General features: G+C 40.6%; 1 protein-coding gene across 3 annotated transcripts in view; it reads left to right on the plus strand.

Moving 5' to 3' along the window:
- Nucleotides 1-27850, plus strand: part of RGS3 (regulator of G protein signaling 3) — a 212021-nt gene that overhangs the window by 71266 nt on the left and 112905 nt on the right. For all 3 annotated transcript variants that reach the window (XM_044664086.1, XM_044664087.1, XM_044664088.1), the window contains 5 exons: nt 84-426; nt 2093-2132; nt 16095-16291; nt 17965-18048; nt 23244-23355. In XM_044664086.1, the coding sequence (XP_044520021.1) occupies nt 84-426; nt 2093-2132; nt 16095-16291; nt 17965-18048; nt 23244-23355 (776 nt within the window). The remainder of the gene's footprint in view (nt 1-83; nt 427-2092; nt 2133-16094; nt 16292-17964; nt 18049-23243; nt 23356-27850) is intronic.

Below are 27850 nucleotides of genomic sequence, written 5' to 3' on the forward strand. Positions count from 1 at the left end.
GGCTGCCATATCTGCCCAACCCACTGCCTTCCCCTGCCGCTGTGCCCTTTCCCCCCAAAGCTGAATGGCATCCCCTCTTTCAGGAACTGCCCTGGTGAGATCATCTTGCTCGTGTGGCGCATTATCCCTCAGATCAAACCAGGGCCTGATGGTGGCGTCCTACGCAGGGCCTCCTGCAAGTCAGCTCATGACCTCCAGTCACCCCCAAATAAACGGGAGAAGAACAGCATCCTGGGTGCCCGCCCTGAGCAGCGCCGCAGCTGTCACCTGGTGTGTGACAGCTCAGATGGGCTCCTTGTGGGTGGCTGGGAGCGCTACAGTGAGTTGGGGAAACAGACCCAGCACACTTTGCCACCACTGACCCGGGCTTCAGCCTCCACCGATCCCAACTACATCATCTTGGCCCCCTTGAACCCAGGGAGCCAGGTAAGAATGTGGGTACTCTTATCTCCCTGATTAGGAGGGTGGGAAGAACTGTCTGAAGACATGCGTCTTCACCTGACAGGGATGTTACGTCCCAGAGAAGAGCTGAGAAGCAAGAGAGAAACTTGGGCCATTCAAGAATTTTGTGCCACATCATTGGATAGATCTTGGATCCCGAGCTGGAAAGGGACTCCAGAGGGCATCTAGACCAACTCCTCCTTTTACATGTAGGAAGCTAAGCTTCAGGGCACTTAAGTGACTTGCCCCAGAGAGGCAGGTTTTAAGGCCTGGTCCTCTGTCCTGGAGTCACCATTCTTTCCCTGTCCCACATTTATACCTTCTTTACATCCTGGGATCCCAGCGCATGATTATGTGACCCACCTCACTCTTCTTCCCTTGACCAAGTCCTTTGGTATTTAGGGGGGCCTTGTTCTCATGGAAGCTTTTACCCTAGGGAATCTCCTCTCACTGTGGTTTCCAGATCCACTATTTCCTTTCCCCAGTCCTTTCTCTGCTGGGTGCAGCGGCTCCTCAGACCCTTGCCAGTACTCCCTTCATTCCACAATGATTAAGTGCCTATTATATGCAGAGATTGTGTTAAGGTCTAGCTGAGATGTATAGTCCAGACCAGACTTGGGTTTCTATTCTCATGAAGTTTAAAATCGAATAGATAGAAATGTAGATAATTAGAACACATATTACATTATGAGTGAGTTAAACAAGTGCAATGCAAAGTGCTTTGTAAGGTCTGTGGAGAAATGTCTTTTCTAACTGAATGGGAAGACCATCTAGATATTTGCATTTGGTTTGTGCTTAAAAGAATGAGTAGGACATCTAGAGAAATAATTGTGGGAGTACAAATCCAGAAGAAGACATTTGATTTATCACTTGTTTCTATGGGTATAGGATTTGGAGTTTTGCTTTTAAAAGATTACTCTATTACAAAAATGAATAATATGGAAATAAGTTTTGAGTGATAATAGACATATAACCCAATGGAATTGTTTGTCAACTCTGGGAGAGGGAAGGGAAGAGGAGAGGGAGATGATATGAATCATGTCACCATGGAAAAAAATAAAATAATTAAAATAAAATAAAAGGGGGAAAAGGATGGGTAAGATCTTTTACCTTCAACAGGTAAAGAGAGAAAGGAAAGGCATTTTAGGAATAGGGGAAAGTATGAGCAAAGGCATGGAAGCTGGAAAGCCTGGAGAACTTTAGAGGGGCAGAGGACAATCTAGTAGTGTCTGCCTTCAACCTATAGTGTTTGGGAGGGAATAATATGAGACAATGCTGGAAAGGCAGGTGGGTGCCAGATGATGTAGGTTCTTGGGTGTTAGGCTAAAGAGTCTGAACTTTACCCAGCTAACAGTAGTCCCTTTCCCTTTTTCTTTTTTAACGCAGAGAGGTGACATGATCCTGGCAGTGTTATGAAGGACAGATGGGCAGTCTGGGTTGGGGTGGGTGGAGAAGAGAAGGTTTGGGAGCTCAGAACACCTGTGAAAGGTAGTTGCAAGTTGGCCAGAGAAGGTGATGCTGAGGGTTGGAGGAAGAGAGGAGGGAATGCATGGGAAAGATATTAGAATAAAGGTACAGATGGAGACAAGAAGACTTGCTCCAGGAATTAAGCTGGTTGTTCTGTGCTTTTTGTTTTATTTTTCCCCTATAGCTTCTGAGGCCCGTGTATCAAGAGGAGAGCATCCCAGAGGGTAAGTGTTTTTTATTAGTTTCTACCCCACAGGGGTCCCTGGAAAGAAAGTGGGGCTTCTTCTTTGTCCTGGGGTTAGTTATTCCTCTTCTCTGATGCTTGTGCTCCAGATCATTACTGTGTGGAGAGCAAAGCCACCTGGGACCTTCCCCTCTCCTCCACCTACCTCTAATAGAATCTGGGTGAGTGAAGGTGACAAAAACATTTAGAATAACTTGGTTTTTATACTTTGCCCAATCACAGTTACTGGATTTCTGTTGTTTCTTTGTAAATTCTCCCAACCATATTGAAACAGGGGTCTTCCCCAAAAACATATGATTGTTTCTCCTCAAACTGAGGAAGGTTCCACCCTCTCCTTTTCTTGGAGCAACATCTAAGATGACGGCAAGGGCGAGCCTCCCAAGAGGTTACATCTTCAAGGCTTGGAATATTGCAACTAAAGGCACTTATTTTCCTTCAGATAAGATAATTCTTTTACTATCTTTAGGTGCTCTTGTGCTTTATAGTATAAAACACTTTGCATCTCTTTCTCTGTGCTATATGGAAAGAACCAGGGCCATATAGGGGTGGTGAAGTCTTTGATTTAGCTCTGGCTTGTTGAGCCAGCCACTCCCAGGAAGCCTGAAGGTACTCCCAAGTTAGTATCTTCAAGTCTAGTCCTTGAAACTGTTGATTTCTCAGGTGTCATTTAACTGGCCATTGTGGGCAAGCAGGTCCTTCTGGGAAATGTTAAGGTCTTTCTGGTTTCATGAGAACAAGCACAGGGGAGGAACAAAGAGGGTCAGGACAAATTAACAGCTTTCCCCGGAGCAGGGTGAACTCCTGTGACTCTGTGGGTCATGATATAACATACCATGGTATGGATAGAGCACTGGAGTGGGAGGAAGAGACCCAGGTTCTAGTTCAGACTATGTCACACCCTCCTTCTAGAAAGAGGCTGCTGTAATCTCTTTGGGCTTCAGTTTCCCTTTTTATGCAAATCAGAGGTTGGGCTAGGTATTTTTCCAAGATACTTTCCAGCTTTGATATTATGAAGATCTTTGATGAAACAGTGCACACTGCTTGACCTCAGTTTCCCTCATAACTGCCTAGATTCTGAGGAGCATCACCCAGTGAGGTCTGCTTTTGGCCAGGGGAGTTCAAGGGGCCCTGGTGGATACTTAGCTCTTCTCCCCTCTCTTCTCTTCTAAGTTTGCTTGGCAAACTTCTCATCTCAAGAAAAATATGGATGCTTTCTATACTGATGAGGAGCAGGTTGGTTCTTCTCAAGGTTCTTCTGGTCTCCTAGAACAGGGATGAATTATGTGAACTGGAGCAGAACCTGGAGCTTTCTGAACTAGAGTTATGGTACCAGGTTCAGATTCTCTTTATGCTTAATGTAGCAAGAATACTAGCAGAGGTGTGTGTGCTGCAACCATACTTCATACTACAGCAGGAACTTGAGAGAGAAGAAACTTATGTGGTCTCTTATCCAGGCCTCCCATTGGGTAGATATTATGGTGACTTTCAATCCCCCTTTAGCCAACCTGAAGAAATCAGGAAGCAAAGTTGAAATCATCTGCCTGCTCAACAAAAAGTCTTTCTGACATCTAGTCTTAAATTCTCTCCATTACTATGCTGCTTCTTGCCTCAAGTGTGAAATCCTGTTGTGATATACCATGCTAGGAAATCACATCATCTCTGGCATAGAAACATTTTGAACTAACACTTTTAAGGGAGTGAGTATTTTATGTTTTTCCTGGGTGTTAACGGCTACTACTTGAGGATCTTTTAAAATTGAGCTGTCTCTTCCCCACCATAGAAATAGAGCTAGGGCCTTCTGGCATCATGTTACTTACAGAGCTGGAGCCAAAAGGACAAATTTGGACTTGTTTGCTGTGTCCTGAAAACAAATGCTTTTTCCAGGAAGTCCAAGATATCAGGTCTTATATGGTGGAGAATTTGGCTAAGCTAAGGTCAAGTGATTCCAGCAGGGGTAATAACTACTACTATGACTTTGGAAGAGAAAGATTGGCCCTTAAACAGCTTTGGGAAGGGAGTCCCTTGGTACAGTAGGAAGTAGCTAGAATACAGAAACAAACCCCATAGAATGACCAGAGTATATTACTTCTGGGTTTGAAGCATTGAGGGCTTCCCAGAATGACCTTTGGCCTTCTTCAGAGCTGCCTTTATCATGTCTGTTATGGTTACTTGACTTTCTCTCCCATGTGTAAAACAAGGACAATACTTCTTTCTAGATAACAGTTGGAAAATCTTTTCTAACTTACGGGTGAAAGGTGCTAGGTCACTACAGAGTTGATCTCTAGTCTGCTATCAATTGGTATTGTTCTATTCTTTTTCTTCTCCTCCTGTCACCATCAGATGAAGGAGCCTATCAGTGAGGGCAGGAACCAGCTTCTGAACTCAAACCCCACAGGAGACCAAATGGGAAGGGTCCCAATTTAATCTGGCTCAGTTTGATTTGGTTCAACTCAGCAAGCAAAAACTTAGCTCATGGGGCATGAAAATCGGGAAGAGTGGCCACTATCTGTCCTTGGGCTGAGGGATTCCAAGGTGGGTCTCCTGTGGGTCTGAGTCTAATAGAAGAGAATTTTTATTAGGGATAGGAGGAGTTAGATGTATATTTTGAAATGATGAGATAAGAATGTTTTGTATAGAAGTTACCAGTTCAATTCAGTTCATCAGAAATTTGAATGCTCAATATGCTAGATACTGGGATGAAGCAGACTGTCTTCAGTGAGCTTACATTCTAGCAAAGAGGGAAAAGGATCTTGGGTGGAAGTTAAAGAAGAGCCTCTCCTTTCAGCAAAATAGGTTCATTGTGTTATGGCGGAAGATCAATGTAGTGCTTACCTTGTTGGACAGGGAAGCTGGACCTGTTGAGATAGGAGAGATGAGAGGTATCTGAAGAGCTCCAGAGGAATACCCCATTGCTCAGAGATGTTTCCCCGACAGCCACATTCATCTCTTTAAGAGACCAACAGTACCCAGCTCACCGTGATTTAATTCCCCCTTGAAAATAAGGCACTTAATTAGTTGGAAAGCAATATACATGACTGAAGTGCTGGGGAAGAAACTAGCTATATATTGAATTGTAACTGAGATGAGAACTCCTGGGTTCTAGACCTGGTTTGGCCTGTTGGTGACCTTAGCTAAGCTGCTTTCTTTTTCTGAATTGCTTGGAAAATGGAACACAATCCTTGTTTTGGGAAGAATATTAAATGCTGTAAAAGAATGCAAAGAGTTTATGGATGTTGTTGCTAACAACTGAAGCAAAAGACTTTGGATCTTAACTCATTCAAATTCACTTAGGATCTGGGGGATAGAGCTAGACAGGAATTTCAAATCTTCTGGCCACATTGGCCAGTGATTAGGTGAGCAGTATAATTTGTATGGTCCAGGGCACTGGACTAGGAATTAGATATGCATTTTAATCTCAAATCTGTTACCAAGTTGGTATGTGATCTGGAACAAGTTAATTTACCTCCTTTGGCTTCAGTTTCTTTTAAAAAATAAGAGGATTGGACTAGATGATCTTTAAAGTTCCTTTTAGGTTTTGTCAAGGTCTACTAAGCTGAAAAGGTTTTAAGTAAAAAATGAATCTGAATATTTGAGGGCTAATTTGGCTTCGTGCAGAGAGGTTTGCCACTGCAAGGTTGACCAGAAAGTGATGACTTCTTTTGACCTAGTGATCCATGAAACAAAGAAAATAAGAAATAACCTTGAGTCATGTGCGGCTCCCATCTGCTTCTGCAGGAAAGAGGTGGAATGGTGGGAAAGAGATCAGAGAGCGCTGAGAATCATAAAATTTTTTTAGACTTCTTTAAAATGTCTTAACTGGAGGTACCTTAAATATGATATTTTTGTCCAGTGACATCTGCTGCAAAGGGTGAAGGCAAAGAAAAATTTATGAAGAACTTGAAAAGATCATTTAAGAACTTGGTAAATCAAGCCAATATATATTTTGATGCTCAGTGACTTTAATGTAAAAGATAGGCATAGGGGATGATGGTGAAGACTTTGTTGGAAAACATATTAGAGATTTGAAAAAAAACAAGGCCATAGGATTGTAGACTACTCAGAAGCTTCATAACTATATAGCATTAAATCTTTCTTCTAGTAGAACCTTGGAAGGTGCTGAACCTGATAAACCTTGAGCAATATGGCAAAAGCAAAATTGACTCCATCTTAACAGATTGGAAATGATGAGTTAGTGATAGGCAAGCCACATAAAAATAAGCCCTTTGTATGTAACCATATCATAATTAATTAGAGGAAAGGGGAAAATTAGTATCAAATTTTACGACTTACTCTTAAAACCCTATGGAAGAAGGTGGTAGAAGACTATAAATAGTACTCCTTTGTGAACAGCAAAAAGCAGTGGAAGCAAAAGCAAATTTGCAGAAAACTTGGCATGAAATCCAACTGAGCCACATCATTGGAAGAGCATTCATAGATAAAATTGGCAGGAGAACAACAAATGGAACAAATTTGTCAGTGTTTCTATAACAATCTATTTTCATCAGCGATGACATCACTATAACACCTCAGGTTCTTGATGTAGTTTTCAAGAAAGTAGAAATGCCACTTAAGTAAGATGAAGTTGGAAGGAGCAGTGGGACCAGACTAAGTACACACTAAAGAAATATGGGCCAGAGGTAATTTGAAAGCATTAAGGGATCCTTTTGCAAGATGTCTTAAGAGAGGGAAGATGACAAAGGAATGGGGAAAATAATCACAGATGATTGAGAAAGCATTAATAACTACCAACCTATTTACTTACTTTTCTCATCATAAAATAATTTGTTTTTATGAGAATGATCTATATATATATATATATATGTATATATTGTGGGTATTCTTGATGAAAATAGAAGGCAACCTTTTGCAATTAATTCTCTATAACTGATCACATTTTCTACACTCATTCAATTGGTGGAAAGGCTCAGAGAATATAAGATCCTCTTATGTTTATAGAGCAAAATGGAACTTTAAAGCTTGCATTGCAAGAAGGAGTCTGCTATGTACATATTAGGACCATTCATGATTCCTTGTTAAATGTAGTCATTCTGTTCAGTGATCTTTTGATTATTGTCAAGTGAGGCACATATCAGAGAAATGTGCTTGGCACTGTGATGGAGGATGTCCTGTGCAATGTCCAAATGGGAGAGGAATTCCCTGTCAGATAAAGTCTTCCAGATGCTCTTGTATGCAGATAATATTATTCTGATTGCATCAAGTCCTAGAACATTGCAGGGTTCCCCCAATGAGATTCATCAATGCTAAAAGGTAATTGACTTATCATTCTGTATAGGAAAAAACAACTGGATGAAAATTGTCTATTGTCCAGGTTGTGATGTATAGTTGCTCCACTGAATTAGTACACTAGCACAAGTATCTGGGAGAGGCACTGCAGATGGATAGTGAGTTGGATTGAACAGGAGAGAGTACTGGATGATTGCATTTGGGAAATTTCACCTTTGAATCTTGGAGTAGCACAATCCCTTAGGCAAGTCTTTTATCCTCTCCGGGCTTTAGTTTTCTTATCTATAAAATAAGGGGATTGTGGCCTTTCTCCTTCTAAATCTATGTTGCTATGATCCAAAGAATTAAATTTACTGAGGACCCAAGAGGAAATAAATAGATGCATGGTGGCCACAAACTGGCAGCAGCATATATCCAGTAATGATGTAAGGACAAGCAATAGTATAAATAAAGGGTGCTGGGGAAATATTTGACTGGAAAAAGAGAAGGGCTCCTCATGGTTTGAGGAAGGGGAGGGGGCGATATATCTAACCTGAGAGAAAAATTCAGAAAAGCCTAGAAAAAGACTTCCAGTATTTTAGGTAAGCCAAGGAGGATCTATGGGAGAAAATGGACAGTAATTCCAGATGATGAGAGCACAGGGATCTGCCTTAAGGGTGTTCCTATAAGTGCTGAGGTCACAGATCTCCTGAGGTTCATAAGGGCTCTGACTCTGAAATAAGAGGATTCTGGAGGGGATCCTGGCTGTGCTTTCTATCTGTCTGACCCCGGGCAAGTTATTTAGTCCCTCTGGGCCTGTTTTCTCTTATCTAAGATGAGGTTGTTGGGTCAGATGACCTTCGGAGCCCCTTTCAACTCTGAATCTATAATTAGCTCCTTTAAGAGGACTATTGTAGCTAGAAACCAACCCCCTGCCTGCCTCTAACACCTGTATCTTTATGAGCAGCAACAGGAAGTCTGACAGACTTCATCTTGCTAATAAGATAGAACCCTGTGGAGGGATAATCTTGCCCTTGATCCATTTTATAGATTGTGGAAACCAAGGCACAGAATTAGAACATTGTATAGCTTGAACTGATAAACAGGCTTCTGAGTCTTCCAACTGGGTCAGACCACATTCTTATGAATGCTAATTTAGGATACAGTGTTGAGAGCTTCTTTGGGATGAATAGAGTCCCAAATAGTTCCATGGCACATGGACAACATGCTGTTTGGCTATGTTTCCTGGGCAGGGAGGGAGAAGGGCAAAGCAGCACACCCTCGGCATTGTCTGCTGACCTGGAAATGTTGCCTGGTTTTAGGTTCCCAACAGTCGATTTAGTGTTGCTGCCAGGGTCGGACTGAGGAGCAGCAGGGAGAGAAGTGTAATTACGGTGCGAGGCCAGTGGAGCAGGTGGTAGGGAAGAAAGCCTTTTTGTAATCTGGGCTTTGGGGGAAGAGGAAGAGATTTCTCCAGTGAAAAGAGAACAAGCAGGAGATGAATGAGTTGAGCTGCAAAGGCCGGATTGCTATAGTTGAAAAGTGCTGCTGTTTAAAAACACACACGCAGACCCAGACGAAATTAAACTTCAGACCAACAATTTTAGAGCTTTGTATCCATGGGGCTTTTGGTTGAGGTCTATGCCAAGAATTAAAAATGACACTTTCCTGCAGGATAAATGAATGCTATCCTCTTTCCTCCTCTCCACAAGTTTGACTCTTTTCTCTCCAGATGACCTCAATCATATTATTTAACCTCTTTGGACTTCAGTTATCTCATTTGGAAAATGAGAATACTTATCCTTCCTGAAGGCAAAGAATTGGCTTACATGATTTCTCAAGGTTGTGTCCAGTCATTTGGTGGCAAGGGAAAGGAATATTTCCCTTTGGAATCAGGGAATTGAAAGCACTGAGCCAACCCCTATTTTATCATTCATTCTTGATTCAATGAACACTTATTAAGCACCTACCAAGTGGCAGCAACTATAAAAGATGCCGGGAATACAAAATCTAAAATAACAGGCTCTAATCTCAAGAAAATTCCCTTCTTTTGACAATTTAAAAACTTAAAAAAACCCTTACTTTTCATCTTAGTAACATCTCTAAGGCAGAAGTGCAATAAGGGCTAGGCAATCAGGGTTGTGACTTGCCCCAGGTCACAGAGTAAGTGTCTGAGTCCAGATTTGAAACCAAGTCTTCTCAATTCCAGGTTTGGTGCTCTAACTACTGAGCTACCTAGCTGCTCCATACATACACAATTACATATAAAATGTAAACAAGTAAAGTCAGGGAGCAGGGGGAACACTAGCAACTACAGAGAGCAGGACATATACTTTCTGTGGAAGTTAATGCTTGATCTAATTTTTGGAGGAAACTGGGAATTCTTTGAGATGGAAATAAAGAGGGCATCCAGGCCTGGAGTATAACTTTCACAAAGGTGCCAAGAATAGGACATGAAAAATTGTATTTGGGAATGGGAAGCAGATTTCTCTGATTAGATCACAGCGTATGTAAAGAGAGTAATGTGCAGGAAACTAGAAATGGTGGGCTGGAGTAAGATTGTAAAGGATTTGAATATCCAAATGGAAGGATTTTCATTTTGTCCTAGCAGTAAGAGAGAGTCTCTGGAGGTAGGGGGAGTAATGTGACAGTCAGACTTGTGCCCATCTTAGCAGCTGTATGGCAGATGGATAGGAGACAGGGGAGACTCAAAGGAAGGAGACCACTTAGGAGGCTAAAGTAGCAGGTCCCAAGTGAGAAATGATGAGGACCAGAACTAGGGCAGTGGCCATGTGAAAAGAGACAAAGACATAGATTTGAGATTTCCTGTGGAGGCAGAGTGGGCAAAACTTGACAACTAATTGGAGATGAGAGAGTAAGGTAATGATAATAATAGTTAACATTTATACAGCACTTTAAGATTTGCAAGATATTTTACAAATACTTCATTTTAGCCTCACCACAATGGGGTGAGGTAGGTGTTATTATTATTCCCATTTTACAGATGAGGAAACTGAGGCAGGCAGAGATTAAGTGATTTGCCCAGGATCACACAACTGGTATCTTAGGACAAATTTGAGTTCAGATTGTCCTGATCCCAAGTCTATCCACTGTGCTACTTAGCTGCCTGTAGAGTTGAGGATGATTTTGAAGTTGGGAACCTGAATAATTGGAAAGATGGTGGTACCCTCAACAGAAGTAGGGGAGTTAGGATGGTGATTTTGAGGTAAACTAATGAATTATGAATTTCACATGCTTATGGGACATTTGGGTGGGGATTGTTATATTTTTGTATGTGTATAGAGTTCATAGTTGAACCACCAGAGGAAGCTGATAAGATGAGAGTCAGAGACAGAGACAGAAACAGAGACAGAGAAACAGAGAAAGAGATAGAGAGACAGAAAAGAGACACACACAACACACACAGTGGGAGAGAGAGGGAGAGAGAACCAATGTAGAAGGGGCAGTAAGGCTAAGCAGTGGGAGTTGAATGACTAGGAAATATCTGAGGCCACATTTGAACCCAGGATCTCCAGTCTTGAGGCCAGGCTTTCTATCTACTGAGCCACCTAACTGTCTTTTCCTTTAGAGTGTAGATTAAGAGCATTGGACTGGGAATCAGAAGACCCAGGTTCTAGTCCTCCTTCTCACATTGTTTTATTTATGACTGGCCAAGTCACTTTTTTCTAGGCTTCAGTTTCCTAATCTTCAAAAGAACTGTATTGAATTAGATGATCTTGATGGTTCTTTCAAATGCAGCCTTAGGATCACCTGATCCTAGGTCCTTCTAAGTAGGGAAAAATAAATCTGCACGGGGATTTCATTTGGAGGGTAAGGGAGAATCATAGAAACACTGGATGGCCAGCACTATCCCTGGGGGTTTGCTTGAGGGGAACACTCTAGAGAGGGCAAGCTTAGGTGGGTGGAGTATCCAAGAATGGGCTCTGTTGGTGAAGGGCAGGAAAGATAAACTCCTAATTGGCAATTATCCTTTATTCTTTACCCTCACTGATAACATTTTCTTTCTCTTTCTCATAGCTCCTTATTGAGAATGCAGGATGTGGCTTTTTTTTTATTATTGATTTTTATTAATGGTTTTAATATTCTGCCCAGTCACACCTATCATAATTGCTGGTCAGTTTTGGAGGGAAGCCAACTGTTTTTCTTAGCCAAACAATTCCCCTCCCCCTCTGAGATGTGGCAGGGTGGATAGAGGAAGCAGCCTTAGAACCTTGTGTTCTGTCATTGGGTTTTTTTCCTTCTCAGTAGTGACAGGTAACAATTTTGTAGAGACCCTTATCATGAGGCCTTGCCTTCTTTGTTTCTTGGTCAGTCAGCAGCTAGTGTGGAATTGCTGGTGCCTTGGTTTAGGGGCAGAGAAAAGCAGCAAAATGAGGCCAGATTCCTAGCCTGATGGGTACATTGTAGGTTTCAAATAATTTTGTTAAATAACTAGCAGAAGCTGAAAGGCATGGAGAGATGGTGACAGAGAAACCTTTTTGTACCACCTCACCATATATATGTGACCCAACTTTCTGCCGAGTTGCGATTCATCACTCCTCGTTCAATACTGCCTATATTAAAGACCAGCATTTTCTATCTGCTTGATATTGGTCTCCACTGATATCTGAATAGTTGAAGGCAACAGTACATAGTCAGAATTTCACTCCATGAGAATTCACTTTAGATATCATAAACAGAAATAAACAGTCAATATTACCTGTATGTCCAAATAGAAGTCGGAGATCATGGGGACAGCCTTTGGAACATAGGAATGGTACTCAGCATTTGTTAAGCACTTCTTACTGGCAAAGCTCTGTGCCAAATACTCTGGATATAAATAGAAAAGTATGATAGTCCCTGCCCTCAAGGAATTCACATTGTTTTTTAACCCTTGCCCTCTGTCTTAGAATCAGAACTGTATTCCAAGGCAGAAGAGCAGTCAAGGCTAAGCAATGGAGGGGTTAAGTGTCTTGCCCTGGGTCATACAGCTGGGAAGTATCTGGGGTCAGATTTGGACCCAGGATGTCCCATCTCTGAGTCTGTCTCTGAATCCACTGAGCCATTTAGCTGCCCCAGAATTTATGTCCTAATGGGTGCAGCAGCAAAGCAGATGAAAATGCCTCTTGTTTAATGTCATTATTTAATGACACTTCCCAGAGCTCATGGCTTCAGGGACTGAGGGAAGATGGTAGTCAAGATGATGGTGGTGGTTTGACTTTGCCTGGCACATGCTGCCTCTGATCTCTCCCACAGGCAGCCTTGCTGTTATATCTAGGTTGATTTACCTGCCCTGTGTAGCAGTTGATCGGCAATTGGTGGGGAGGTTGACTCCTTCTTCACAGCAGTTACTTCCATAGATGATGGCTGTGAGGTCTGGGCTAGAAGTAGGATTTGTGGTCTGGCAGGGAGAAGTACTGATACCCCCTGGTCTCCTGTACCTGTATGCCCATTGGTGGTAGTTGGTCAGTAGTTTGTACTACTATAGACTTGAGATTTCTTCTGAAGAAATTTCTGGCTTTGTTTTTCTGCTTTATTTTTCTTTTTTCCTACTTGACTACTTAAGAAATTGCTCTTAGGATTATAGAATTTTTTCCATCCTGAGGAAACCTCAGTTAGTTAACTCCCTTCATTTTGTATAAAAGGAAGCTGAGGCCTCTAGAGGTGAAATAACTAGACCAAAGTCAGTTACTGCTATCAAAGAACATACACTGGGGCATGGAATGGGTGGGTGGGATGCAACTTGTACCCTAATAAATAAATATAAAGCAATTTAAGAAGAAAGAGAATATTAACAACTGGAGGGATAAGAAAGTACTTTGAATAGGAGGTGGCACTGGAGCTAAACCTCAAAGGAAGTTAAGGATTCCAAGAGGTGGAGGTAAGAAGTGAGATGGCACTGCCCTCCACAATTCTCATATGGCATGATCTCAAGGCCCTTTACTTTACCATGACTACCTCTGCATGCTTGCCAATGCCTTTTCTGAGATAATACACCAGATGTGGTCTCACATCTCAAGGCTTGGACATTGTACCTCTCAATGCAGCCTGAGATTGCTGCCATAAGAAACTGGTGACCTTATAATAATCTACCAAAACCCAGTGATCTTTTACAGAAAAATTGCTACATAGCTATTTGTGAAGTTGAGTTTTAAAAAATTTGAATAAAAAACGACATTCATCTTGTTAGATTTGACTCAACGTTTAGCCTGTATGAATCTTTTTGGCTTCTGACCCTGGTATCTAATGTACTACCCAATTGTGGATATTCCCCAAAGTTCTTTCCTAGGTCGTCTTCTCTTCACCTTATACTCTCATCATGGGTTTAACTAGCATCTTTATTCAGATGATTTCCAGTCTCTACTCTAGTCCTATAAAACTTGTCTTCTGGACATTCCAAACTGGATATTCTGGAGCTCAATATGTCTAAACTCAATATGTCTAAAACTTCCCAATTTTTGTTGGAAAAAACCACCATTCTCCCAACACTTTCAGGTTTGTAATCTTGCTGTTATCCTGAAATCCTCACTCTCACTCAACCATCAGCTGCCAAATCTTGTCATTTTTACCTTTATAAGGCCTCTCACATACAGTATTACTTCTTCTCTTCACTCACTCTGTAACTTTAGTCCAGACCCTTATCGTATCTTGCTTACATTATTATAACAGACTCCCAATTAGTCTCTCTACCCTTAAGACTCTCCCCATTCCAGTCCATCCTACATACTGCTACCTAAAGTAATTTTCCTTAAACATGTCTAAACACATGACTTTCTTACCCAACTAACTAAAGTGGCTTCCTAGTGCTTCTAGGATAAAATATGAACTCCTCTGTTTATTTTATAAAGCCCTGCACAGCATGGCCCCAACCTGCCTTTCTAGCCTCCTTGGATAGTCCTCCTCCTCCATTCTGCTGTCTAGCCAAATAGATCTTCACCATGTTATTTTCTCATGCAATTCTATCTCCCATCTCTGTGTTTGGAGTGCATTCTCTTCTTAGCTCTGCCTAATAGTCCATCTCTTATTTTTAAGCTGCAATTGAAGCACCATCTGCATGAAGTCTTTCCTGATCCTGCCTATTGCCAAAGTCCAAACTACCTTGTTTTGAACAACTTTGTATAGACAAATGTATATGTATTTGTTAGCTTTATATCTATGCTTTATTTTTATTACCTTGTTAGACTCTGTCAACCAGTGAACATTTATTAAGTGCCCACTATGTGCCAGGCACTATGCTAAGCCCCGAGGATACAAAAAGAGGCAAGCTTCCCCAAAGTTCTTTCCTAGGTCAAGGAGCTTCCAATTTAATGGGAGCGACAACATTTAAACAAATGTACACGAAGCAAGCCATTTATGAGATAAATAGGAAACATTGAAGAGTGAGTAGGCATTGAAATTAAGAGGGATTGGGAAAATTTTCCTATAGAAGGTGGGATTTTAGTTGGGAATGTAAGTTCATTGCAAGTAGGGATCATTTAATTCTTTGTACCTGAATCCTCAGTACCTTGTGCAGTATCTAGCATAGTAGGCATTTAATAAGAACTTGTTGATTCATTTAGTTTTCCTTACCAATCCCAGCTCATTTTGAAGACTCCTGATATGATTCTTATAGATATATGCCACTCTTTGCTATTCTGTCTGTTACCTGACCTTGTTTTAATTTTCTGTATGGCACTTTCTAAAATGCAAGTTAATTCCTAGGTTTCCTATGTATCTATACTTAAAACAGTCTTTCCTTTTTTTCTTCACTGGAATTGATTCTCTTTATCCTTTCTTTGAACCTTTTGAAATCTGCTCTCAAAATCTAGGGAATGTGCTATTATGCCTGGATTTCCTGTTCTTCTCAATCACAAATTTTAAGATGGATTGGTTAGTTTTCTCCCTACCTTAGCAACCATCCCTTTCTTTTTTTACTTTTTTTTTAAACTTTTTTTTTATCCTTACCTTCCATCTTAGAATCAATATTGTGTATTGGTTCCAAGGCAGAAGAGCAGTAAGGGTTAGGCAATATGGATGAGATGACTTGCCCAGGCTTACAAAGCTAAGATGTGTCTGAGACCAGATTTGAATCCAGAACTTTCCGTCTCTGAGTTTGGCTCTCAAATCCACCTCGCTGCCCCTCAAACCTTGCTTGTTAATGAGAATCACATTCAAAATAGATATCTCTTTGTTGGTTACTCTGCTTTTTGAAGGATGAAATTATCACTTGCTTTAGCAAGTCAAGAATTTTTTTGTTGCTTTACATTTGGCAGAGAACTTCAGCAGGTATCTGGATACTTGAAGTTTTGTGTAGCTATTAAATCAAGCCTCCATGCCAAATTTGTGATTTATTTCTCAAACTCCTCATTATGTCTTCTTTCTGACTAGGTGGTCCGTGGCAAACTCAGATGACAATATCACTTTTGTTCATTCTTCTGTTTATTTCTATTTAAATGATCTTTGATCATTAAACTTCCCCTGCTTATTCCTGGATTTCCTCACAAGTCTATCTTAACATACAAAGCCCATTCACTCCCCCCCCCCCCTTTATCTTATTTCTTTTGAGTAAGACATACCAGCCATATTCTTGTTATGGGCCTCATGCTACTAAGTCTCACCAAGACCTATGGAATCCAATTTGCCTTGTGTTGTAATCACATTGTTATCCACATTTTGTGAATTGTGCATAGAATCCTACACTTGAGTCCTTTTCATTCCCCTTCCCTTTTTGTTCCTACAGATGTAGGGAACACTAGCAAAGGGAAATCCCTCACTGGCCTGGGGAAGAAATCTCGACTGATGAAGACAGTGCAGACCATGAAAGGCTATGGTAACTACCAGAATTGTACCATCATGAAGCCCCATGCCCCTCACTCAAGCTACGGAACCTATGTGACATTGGCTCCCAAAGTCTTGGTGTTTCCTGTTTACGTTCAGGTGAGATGGTGGTTCTGGGTGGAAGGTGGTCATCCTGGGACCTTGGTTTAGACTTTCCCTAGAATTTGAAAAGGATGAAGTCATGATTAGAGGCTATAACAACTGGGGAGCAAAGAACAGTCTGCACTGGGTATCCCCATCCAAATAGATTAAATGTAATCTCAGATTTCAAGTAAATTATGGTAATTTAATAAGGTTTGCTTTATTAAGATTCCCAGAATATTAGGTGTGGGAAGAGAGGCAAGTGGTATCAGGCAAGGAAAGGAGGACCTTAAATGACTAAGGGTGGGGCGTGTGCCCCCCTACTTTTGTCTGTCATTCTGTTTCTGAGTCTCTCTCTCTCTCTCTCTCTCTCTCTCTCTCTCTCTCTCTCTCTCTCTCTCTCTTTAAGATTAGCTATTATTATCAGAACTAGGCTAAAAATGCAATTGCTACTCCTAGGCTGAATTCCACTGCTGATCAGCATGGGTGGGAGCTTTATCCCATTTATTAGTTTCTGACTTGGGCCAGTTCATTCCTCCCTAGGCAGCCTTGGTAGCCCTTGCTCCTGGGAGCTCACCATCTTGGTGCAAACACCTGATTGGCCTACTCTGCTATAGAACTCTTGATCTTAAGAGATCCACAAGCCCCAGCAGAAATTGCCAGTGTGGACTACCATGTCTGGCCCTTACTACTCTTTTGTCTTTGAACTGATGCTTAGTATTGATTCTAAGACAAGAAGGTAAAGGTTTAAAAAAGAAAAAAAAAGAATATTGTCCTTTGCTGAACACCAACAAGCCAGTAGATATTGCTAGGTAAGTCTATGAGTTGTCTCCATCTTGTACAGCTTTGATTGGCCTGGATAGAGAAGAAGGCTTCAGGGGGGGTTTGGTGGGGAAGATGGGGTTGCTTGGTTGGCCCTGGGATGCATTGGCCCACAGACTTTGGGGCTGAGACTACTCTGGGAATTTCTGTGAGAATCAGTCGGTTTGAACAAGAAAGTGCAGTGAGGGCAATAAAGGACTTGTAGGAAGGTTCTTCTGAGCATACCTTGGATTAAAGCCAGTATGTAGTGGAATATGAACCTTTTGATTTATGATCAGGGGATGATGGGAGGTTAAAAGAACCCACCAGGGGTTACATATTGCCAGCTAGCCTGTGAGAAGAGCTCATCTGATTCCCAGAGAAATCCTCACTCTGATTCTCACTCTCTGGGGTTAAAAGGTAGGAATGTGTGTGTGTGTGGTACCAGGCCCTTAATGGCAAGAGTCTGGCAAAGAAGCAGGCAGGGCATAGGGGGGAGGGCCTAAGAAAGGGCAGAAACCGTGTGGTTTTGCTTCCTGCCCAGAGAAAGCAGCCTCATCAGAGCTGACTCTTGGCTCTCTTAAGATTGAAGTGGTGTCAACTGCAGCAGTGTCACACACAGACAGTGGTTGCATTTTTCCCTCTTTTTTGAGGTTGTGGGGCCATCTAGGTGTTGAGTGCGAGTGGGTGGGTGGTTTCTCCCCTTCCATTCTAGCTAACCAGTCATCAACCTTTCCTCCACTGAGACATTTGTGTTCCCAGCTCATTCAGTCAGCACATATCTTCCCCCAGGCTCCAACAAGGGCTAGCTCTGACCCTGGGCATTCCCCCTCACCCTTTCCCACCCTTTCATCCCTAATCTGTGGGTTCAAGTTGTGCTTTGTTTTCAGCCCTTAGATCTCTGTAACACAGCTCGGACTCTGTTGCTAGCTGAGGAGCTTATACTTTATGAAGGGAGAAACAAAACTTCCAAGGTAAGATACTTGGGTGAATTCTTAATCACCCTTTTCTCTCATTGCTAGACTTGGGGCCATCTTGTTCTTTTCACCTCCAGAGATAGAGAAAAGAGGACAAACAGAGATTAGCTCTGCTGAGAAGTTTGGGAGGAAGGAGAGTTTGAGATTATTGATTAATTGAAATGGAATTTTTAGCTTGTGAGTTTTTAGTTATCTAGGCATCTTCTATCCATATTAGCATGAGTCCAAAATTTGCTCTATGTTTATAGGTTCTGACTTCTTTTGGTCTCTGTTTTGCCAAATTAAGATCCATGCCATCCTTCTTTGTGACTGTGCACATCTCATCCTCAGAAGCCAAGCAGTTATTTCTATTTGTTCTACACAACTTTCAGGATCACTTCCAGCCAGCATAATTAGTGATACTTCTCTAAAAGGGAAGTCCCTAGAAGGCTATTGGACCAGTGCCCCAGTGAGTTTCTTTCCTAGTTCCATGTTAGCCTCAGGTTCCTGATTTGATCTTGGCTACTAGAGTAGAGCATCTCTGGGAGCTCTTCTTACTAGTGAGCCTAGGAATTTGGGAATCATCTACCTTTGAGCCACTGTGAATTCACTACATCATAGATTAAATCCTGAGCTTGGCTTTGCTGCTGGGCCAACTGGACTCTCACCTCAGAATTAGAAATGGACTTTAACCAGACTTTCTTTTGTAGAGAGAATCTATCGTTCTCTGTATTTCCTTTTGTGCCATGCAGGTTGAAATAGATTAAGAAAAAAAACCCAGCAGATTTTATTCATCCAAATGAGTGCCGTTCCCTTCTAACTAGCCCCTTTGAAAGGAGGAACATTTATCAAATTGATGTTGCCATAAGAACTTCATCAAAACATTGTGAGGAGTAATTAGGTGACTTAGAGAATAGAACGCCAGACCTGGAGTCAGGAGGTCCTAAGTTCAGATGTGGTCTCAGACACTTCCCAGCTGTGTGACCCTGGGCAAGTCACTTAACCCCCATTGCCTAGCCCTTACTGCTCTTCTGCCTTGCAACTGATACTTGTATTGATTTTAAGACAGAGGATAAGGGTTTTTAAAAAACCAAAACATTTTGGGCATTCCTCTTTAGGAATGACCTTTTTGTGCTATAGAATACTATTTTGAATACCTTCAATGAAAGAAAATCTTTGAACTGTGGACTTGATTTTTGGAAATGACCAAAAATCAAGGCCTTTAGCCTCCAGGCTTTAGTTTCCTCATTTTAGAAAAAAACTGGGCATCAGTACTAGACAATCTTTAATGTACTTACCACCTCTAACATTGTATGGTTTTATTATTCATTTGGAGCTAATTTGAGTGGATAATAAAGGATCAGTCTGGGTTGTATTATCTTAGTTTAAAATGAGGTGTGTCAGGCTTACATTTCCTAAAGCAGGAGTACAGAAATATTTGGGAAAAGTGGCAGTGTCCTGTAAGTGCACATCTTCTCTCCATTCCTTAAAGTGACTACTTTGAAGGACAACATTCATTTGAACATTTCAGTTGTGTATAGAATCAGTGGATAAAGAGCTTGGGAGACCAGGAAGGACCTCTTGCAGAAGATAAGATTTGAGCTGAGTCTTGAAGGAAGCTAGGGAAACCAAGAGGCCAAGGAAAAGAAAGAGAGCATTCTGGTCCTTGGAGATGCCCAGTGCCAAGGCCTGGAGATGGATAGATGATATGAAGAGTTTCGTGTGGTGACAGCCTAAAGGACGTGAAGCCTAAGAAGCCTGAGAAGTTAGGAAGTGGCTAGGTTAGGCAGTGTCCTTAATACTCAATAGAAGAGTTTCTATTTGCTCCTGAGCTCCCTAGGTAGGGAAGTGACATGCATGGTCAGCCCTGTGTTTTAAGAAGGTCACCGTGGCAGCTGAGTGGAGGATGGTCTGGAGAGGGGAGAGACTTGAGGCAGGTAGATCAATCACCCTGGCAGGCTAGTGCTATAGTCTAGGCTTGAGGGGATGAGGACCTTCACCAGAGCCATGAGGGTGTCAGAGGAGAGAGGGGCAGAATTTATATAACAGATGTCTGTGAGTAAACACAAGAAGATTTGGCAATGAATTGAATATAGGGGAGTGAGAGTCAAGGATAATGCTTTAGTTGTGAGCCTGGGGGACTCCTTGATAGGAATAGGTCGTCCTTGTCTCTTTACCTATGGAATCAGATATTGTTGGAAGGTACCTTAGAAATCAAGTCTAACCTGTATATTTTACAGATGAGGAAATTGAAACTCAGAGAAGGGAAATGAATTACCCAAGGTTAATAAACTTGAGTAAGTTAATATAATATGTTTAATACAATATAGTATATAATATATTAACATAATATATAATAATACAATCATTGAGTTAGTCAGAGATGAGAGGAGAACCTATGGCAGTGATGATGAACCTTTTGGAGTGCCCAAACTGTAACCCTCATGCTGCATGTGACCCCCCTGCCTTACCCCAGATAGGGAAGGAAGGAAGTGCTCCCATTGGGCTGCTGGGCAGAGGGGTGAGTGATGGGTGAAATGTCTTCAGGTGCATGTGGAGACGGGGAGGGGAGCAGTCTCCTCCAGCACATTCCAGCATACATGCCATAAGTTCACCAACACGGACCTAGGTCTTCTGGTTCTCATGTTGTCAGTGTTTTTCCTACTATCCTGCTAATCTCATTACTTTTTAGTAATTCCTTTGGAAAGGACTCTAACCTGGTATACCCTCAGAGACTATGGATATATCCAGAACTTCTTACTACACTGCCAGTCTAGTTATTTTATATTTGCTACTTTAAACCACCCCCAACATAAATAATCATCATAGTTGATGAATTAATAAGTCCTTAAAGCTTAAATGAGATGTAAAGTTTATGTTTAAATTAGTGAGTAGGAATACATGGAGCCTGTTACTTGGGGAGGTTGCCCAAAATACAACAGCTTCAGGAAGATTTAAGATAAAATTCTAGATGATAAATTTGTAGCAGAATGTCACATTAAAAGGTTGGGGTGTTCTCGGTATGTCCCTAGTCTTTGAGGGGATTCCTTTACAAAAATGTTTCCAAACTGAATTTAGTCGTTTAGATCAATAAATGTTTTCTTCATGTAAGAATGCTGGGAAAAACAAGATATCCTAGCTCACTGTGATCCTTGGGAAAGGAGGCTATGTTGAGGCAAATTTATAGTTTAGGAGCCTTGAAACATTGTGGTCCTTTTACTTCCTTCAAACTGGGCACTGAGGGGTTGAGGTTCTGTTATGCCCCTTTCTGGATCTTTTCTCAGTGGCCTTTTGGTGGGATTCCAAGTAAGACCAGCCAGATGAAAGTGAGATTAAGAGTCTGTCTGGACTTCACTTCTACAGTTTCACCCTCTGTGTCACCATCTCTAGACTTTTGCCAGCTCTGTCCTTTTCCCTGACCTGACCTTTGGGGAAATTCTTTATTCAGGCCTTAATCACTTCCTGTCTAGACTACACTGTGATTCCTGTTTTAACAGTTTTCTTAATACCATGCTTTTCCAATTTGGAGGCTCTGGAGAGTTAATAATTAACTTTGAGCTTTCTTCATCTCCCTGCTGTCTTTTTCCTTTTTGTCATCCACTTATTTATTTATTTGTTATATATATTTTTTAAGCCCTTAACTTCTGTGTATTGGCTCCTAGGTGGAAGAGTGGTAAAGGTGGGCAATGGGGGTCAAGTGACTTGCCCAGGGTCACATAGCTGGGACGTGTCTGAGGCCGGATTTGAACCTAGGACCTCCCGTCTCTAGGCCTGACTCTCAATCCACTGAGCTACCCAGCTGCCCCCTTTGTCATCCAGTTTTGCACCTCTGTGACCTCTTTGATTAGTAGACATTGTTTTAACCTACCCACCACCCCAATTGATACGTTTAATTGGTGCCTTGAGTTGAGAGAAAGAGAAGAAGAAAGGCTGAGGGGATTTATTTGTGTAGGATTTTCTTTTTTTTCCCACTGCACCAGTATCCAAAAGTAATTTCCCCTTGCCTTCTCCATTCCACCTCTCCTCCTAAATCTCTTTTTGTATACATCTGGGTTGCCTTGTCTTTCATATTCCTCCATTAATAGTATTCCTCCTTCTTTATCCTTTCATTACTTCCTCTCACTTCATCTTGCCTTCCTCTTCATCTTTCCAGTTCTTTTGAAAGCAGTGATCATCTGATCCTCTTTTTGGCAGGTCATACAGAGGCAGAATGGTGGTATAGGTGTAAACACATTGGGTTAGGGACCCTGGTTTTGAGTCCTACTTCTGTCTTTCATTAGTAAAGAGAGCTAGAGATTAGGAGGTCTGGATTTCAGGGCCAAGGACCTCTCAGGTACCTGTGAATGGATTTCAGGGTTCTCTGAAATTGGAAGAGAAAAAAAAAATTTTCACTTTTGCTTTCACTGTCCCCTAACTGAAACTTACCATTTCCTCCAATTATGAATGTAGGCAACAAGCAACACTCTGAGAAGAGGCCCGTAGGTGTTACCAGAATGCTCAAGAGGACCTTGACTCAAAAACCCCAAGAACTAGATGTTAGAGAAAATGTTCAGGACAAACAGAAAGGCCCTCCCAACTCCAGGCTTGGCTCTCCATCCACTCTTCCACGTAGCAGTTCCTCCATTGCTTTTTTAGAAGTGTTCTCAGAGGAATGCTAGTTAAAGCTGTCACCGAGAGACTTCTGAAGGTCAAGCTCTAGGTGCACAACTCACAATCACAGATAATAGGAAGATCCTCTCCTGCAGGCCACTCTGACACTGAGCTGGGGGAGTTTGATGGAAGCACCTTGCTGAGCCAGTAGGCATGGCTTTTAGAGCCCAAGAGAGGCCTTGTAAGCACTACATGGAATTAGGGGAGATTTGCCCTAAGGGGGAGTTGGAGGAACCAGAGATCTGTGGATGGAGAGGGGGATGGTAAACTCCTCACTTATTATTATTAGCCTGGGCCATGTCAGCAGCTTGTAACGGCTTCAGGCAACCACACCTCCTTGTTCAGGCAGACAGGACCAGCCAGGTCATGGCTCCATTTGCCCATTCAGCAAGTTAGCAATTCACTGGGCCCACATGAAGCACCTGCTATGTTCAGAGCATTGTATGAGGTGCTGAGACGGGTACAAAGCCTTCTGAGATTCTGCTTATTGGATAGTGCTATCCCTTGTGCCGAGTAGAAAGAGCTAGTTCCATCTTATTCTGTGCGATTCTCTCTCTGCCCAGGTGACCTTGTTTGTGTACTCTGACCTGCTGCTCCTCACCAAGGAGGATGAGCCTGGGCGATGCAATGTCCTGAGGAACCCGCTCTACCTCCAGAGTGTCAAACTGCAGGAAGGTAAGTGCTGGAGAAGGCCTCCACTTTATTTCTAACCGCTCTAAGGGAGAGAGACAGACAGAGAGAGACAGAGAGGGAGAGAAACGAAGGATGGGAGGATGTGGCAGTGTGAAATGAGTTTCAAGTTCAAACTTTCCATCCTACTCTGGGAACTTGAATCCAGCTGGGAGTATCTGTTCTGAGTTTAGTTTGGCGCCTGAGGTCTCTGTTGTAAAGAGGCTCAATTTCCTCTTTCAGATTATTTAAAAAAAAAAAAAACAACACCCCAAAGCAACAAACTTGTTTGAATAAGAGTGGCAAGAGATGGAAGGAAAATATTACCAAGTTAAATAATTCTGTTTTGATGACTGTTGCTATAGGAAAACTTCCTATTTGTTAGCCCATCCTGTATTTTCAGTTCATTGGTTGTTTTTGCTCCTTGGATACATAGTGTGTGAAACTCAACTCATGCTTCTTTGAAGGAGACATTTGAAGGAAAGTAGTTTTTCTTCCTCCTAGGACTTTTTCTTCTGTCCACTAGGCCTGGCACCTATACATCTGGTAGCAATGATAGCACTGCTTTTGAAGTTCCCTGATGAATATAATATAGTTATCTGTTAAAACCAAGATTTAACTGAAGGTAAAGTCACATTATATTTGGAATAGCCACTCCTTTCTTTCTTGGCCATAATTCCACTCAATCACCCAATCCCCCAAATACCAAATAATCAAACATAGGTGTTGTCTTGCTAGGAGAACATTAGCTCTAGGACAAAGGTACACCTTGGCATGCAAGTTGGGGAGAATGGGGACTTTTTCCTTACTATATTTGAGTATAGTAAAGTAACATGGAATGATGGAGATGTTGAGGTGGTTTTTTTTTGTTCCCTAAATGTAAGAAACTTTTATAGACTACTCTCAATTATTCACGAACAAATCATCAAGGGCAAGGGTTTTTAACCTGTGGTCTATGGGATTCTAAAAGGTAGGTGGATTGATATCAGGGGTCTATGAACTTGGACTGGGGGAAAAATTTAGTCTTTATTTTCACTAACCTTTAGCTGAAATTTAGCATTGCCTTCAGTTGTGAATGAAGACAACAAATCACAGTAGCATTTAGCTTCACCAAATTATCAATGGTGTGTGTGTCACAAAAATGGTTAAGAACTCTTATCTAAGACGTCTAGAGGAATTGTCCAGAGCACCTTTCTTACTGGGAGAGAGAAAATAGAAGGGAAACCCAAACCAGTTAAATGGAAAGGCCATGTAATGTAATAGAGGCCAGAAGTGGAAGTCAAGAGAGTTGCATTCTCATTTTAACTCTGCCTTTAACCTTTCTGGGCCATAGTTTCTTCATCTGTAAAATGAAGAAGCTAGGCTAAATGATCCTGTGCCCCCCAGTTCTTCTAATGTTTCTTTGTATCCTTCCCCTTCTCCATCCTACTCTTTTCTTGGGGACATCAGTTCTTTTCTGGTCTGCACCTTAGAAAGGAGGAAACTTCAGGACAAATAGTCTCCTAAGTTAATTATGGGGCTAGAAAAGAGCCTCTGTTTTCCCCACTTAAGATAAGTCATTCAATGTAGACAGAATATACATTTTTGGGGGGTTATGTTTTGAATTCCCAGTTGTCTCCCTCTCTCCCTGCACATGTTAGAGAAGACCAACATTTGATAAAGATATATATGGGGCAGCTATGTGGCTCAGTGGATTGAGAGCCAAGCCTAGAGATGGGAGGTCCTAGGTTCAAATCTTTTTAGCTATGTGACCTTGGGCAAGTCACTTAACTCCAACCATATGGAAGGGTAAGCATTTAAAAAAAAAGATATGTATGTGGAACTATACAATACATAACTCCATGATCAGTTCTTTTTTTGGGAGGTAGTATTTTCCTTCAAAGTTGATTTTGAATATTATCATTATCATACTGTATCAAAATATGATAAAAATGATCATACTTAGTTATTCTTCAAGCTATTGCTTTTACTATTACCACATTCTCTTGGTTCTGCTCATTTCACTTTGCATTATTTCATGCAAGTCTGTCTGTGTTTTTCTAAAACCAACCTGCTTGTCTTTGTAGTATTCCATCACAACCATATGCCATAATTTAGTTAGCTGTTCCCCAGGTGATGGGCATCCCCTTCATTTTCCAGTTCTTTGTTACTATGAAGAAAGCTGCTATAAGCATTTTAGAAAAGTTTCCTTTTTCTCTAATCACCTCAGGAAAAAGATATAATAGTGGTATTGTTGGGTCAGAAGATATATCATCAGTCTTATAATTCTTTGGAGTATAATTCCAAATTGTCCTCCAAAATGATTGAATTAGTTCACAATTCTGCCAATTTCACCAACAGTGTATTAGTGTCCCAACTTTCCCACATCCCCTCAAACATTGTCATTTTCACCTTCTGACATTTAAAACAATCTGATAGTTGTGAGATGATATCTCAGAGTTGTTTTAATTTGCATTTCTCTAATTAATAATGATTTAGAGGAGTTTTTAATATGACTATATATAGCTTTGATTTTTTTAATCCCCAAATTGCCTGTTCATATCTTTTATCAATCAAGGAGTGATTCATATTCTTACAAATTTGATTCAGTTCTCTATGTATTTGAGATTATGAAAACCTTTATCCAAGAAATTGACTATAAAAACTTTTCCCTAATTTTCTGCTTTCCTTTTAATCTACATTGGTTTTATTTGTATGATACTTTTAATTTAATGTAATCAAAATTATCCATTTTATATCTCAGAATGCCATCTCTTTTAAAATTCTTTTCTTATTCATAAATCTGATAGGTGATATGTTCCTTGCTCTTCTAATTTACTTAATGATAGTTCTCTTTAAGTCTAGTTCACATATCAATTTTGACTATTGGTAAACAGTGTAAGATATTGGTCTATATCTAGTTTCTACAAGACTGCTTTCTGATTTTCCTGTTAATTTTTACCATATAGTGGATTCTTATCTCAAAAATTTATCAAACATGAGATGGCTATAATAATCTACTACTGTGTATTGTTTTCCTATTCTGTTCCACCAAACTGCTATTCTATTTCTTAGCTAGTACCAGATAATTTATTTAAAGCCCTTACCATCTTAGAATCAATACTGGGTATTGGTTCAAAGGCAGAAGAGTAATAAGGACTAGGCAATGGGGGTTATGTGATTTGCCTAGGGTCACACAGCTAGGATGTATCAGGGGCTAGATTTGAACCTAGGATTTCCAGGTCTCTAGACCTGGCTTTCAATCCACTAAGTCACTTGGCTGCTTCCAGGGTAGTTTTGATAATGAATACTTTATGATGCAATTTAAGATTTGCTACTGGGAGAGAAAGAAAATGAATCATGGAAAGATGGAAAAATATTTAAAAATAAAAAAAGATTTGTTACTGCCAGACCTCCTTTACATTTTTTCATTAATTCTTTTGCTATTCTTGACCTTTTGCTCTACCAAATGAATTTTGTTGCTATTTTTTCTAATGCAATAAAATAATATTTTGGTAGTTTAATTGGGATGGCACTGAAAAAGTAGATTAGGTAGGATTATCATTATCATATATTATCTCTACCCACCCACGAACAATTAATATTTCTCCAATTACTTAAATTTGATTTTATTCATATAAAAAGTATTTTATAATTATGTTCATGTGGTTTCTGAGTTTGTCTTGACAGGCATACTTTTAAATAGTTTATATTGTCTAGGATTCTCTTAAATGAAATATCTCTTATTTTTTCTTACAGGCCTTTTTTGAGGATCTATAGAAATGTTGATGATTTATATGACTTTATTTTATGGACATCTCTAGGATTTTCCAAGTATACCATCATATCATCTACAAATTTTTAAAAATTTCCTCATTGCCTTTTCTGATTCCTATAATTTTTTTCTTATAGCTATTGCTACCATTTCTATTACAATATTGAACAATGATAGTGATAATGAACATCCTTGTTTCATTCCTGATCTTGCTGAAAAGTCTTTTAATTTATCACCACTATAGACCAATGCTAGCCAATGGTTTTAAGGTAGAGGCTTCTTATCATTGTAAGGAAAAAATCCATTTATACTTGTGCTTTCAAGCATTTTTAATAGGAATGAGTGATGTGTCTTATCAAAAGCTTTTTCTGTATCCATTGATATAATCAGATGATTTTTGTTGGTTTTGTAACTGATATAATTAATTTTGATAATAGTTTCCCTTATATTGAACCAGTCCTCCATTCCTTGTATAAATCTCACTTGGCTACAATACATAATCATTATAATTGCTGTAGTCTCCTAGTTAGTGTTTTATTTAGGATTTTTGCATTAATATTCTTTAGTGAAATTTCTCTATCATTTATTTTCTCTATTTTTATTCTTCCTGGTTTAGGTATTTGCACCATATTTTTTTCATAAAAATAGTTTGTTAGGATTCCTCCTTTGTCTATTATTCTAAATAATGTATTTAATGTTGGAATTAGTTGATCTCTAAATGTTTAATAGAATTTACTTGAAAATCCA

This window comes from Gracilinanus agilis, chromosome 2, assembly GCF_016433145.1.
Source record: "Gracilinanus agilis isolate LMUSP501 chromosome 2, AgileGrace, whole genome shotgun sequence".
In the NCBI taxonomy this organism is placed as follows: domain Eukaryota; kingdom Metazoa; phylum Chordata; class Mammalia; order Didelphimorphia; family Didelphidae; genus Gracilinanus; species Gracilinanus agilis.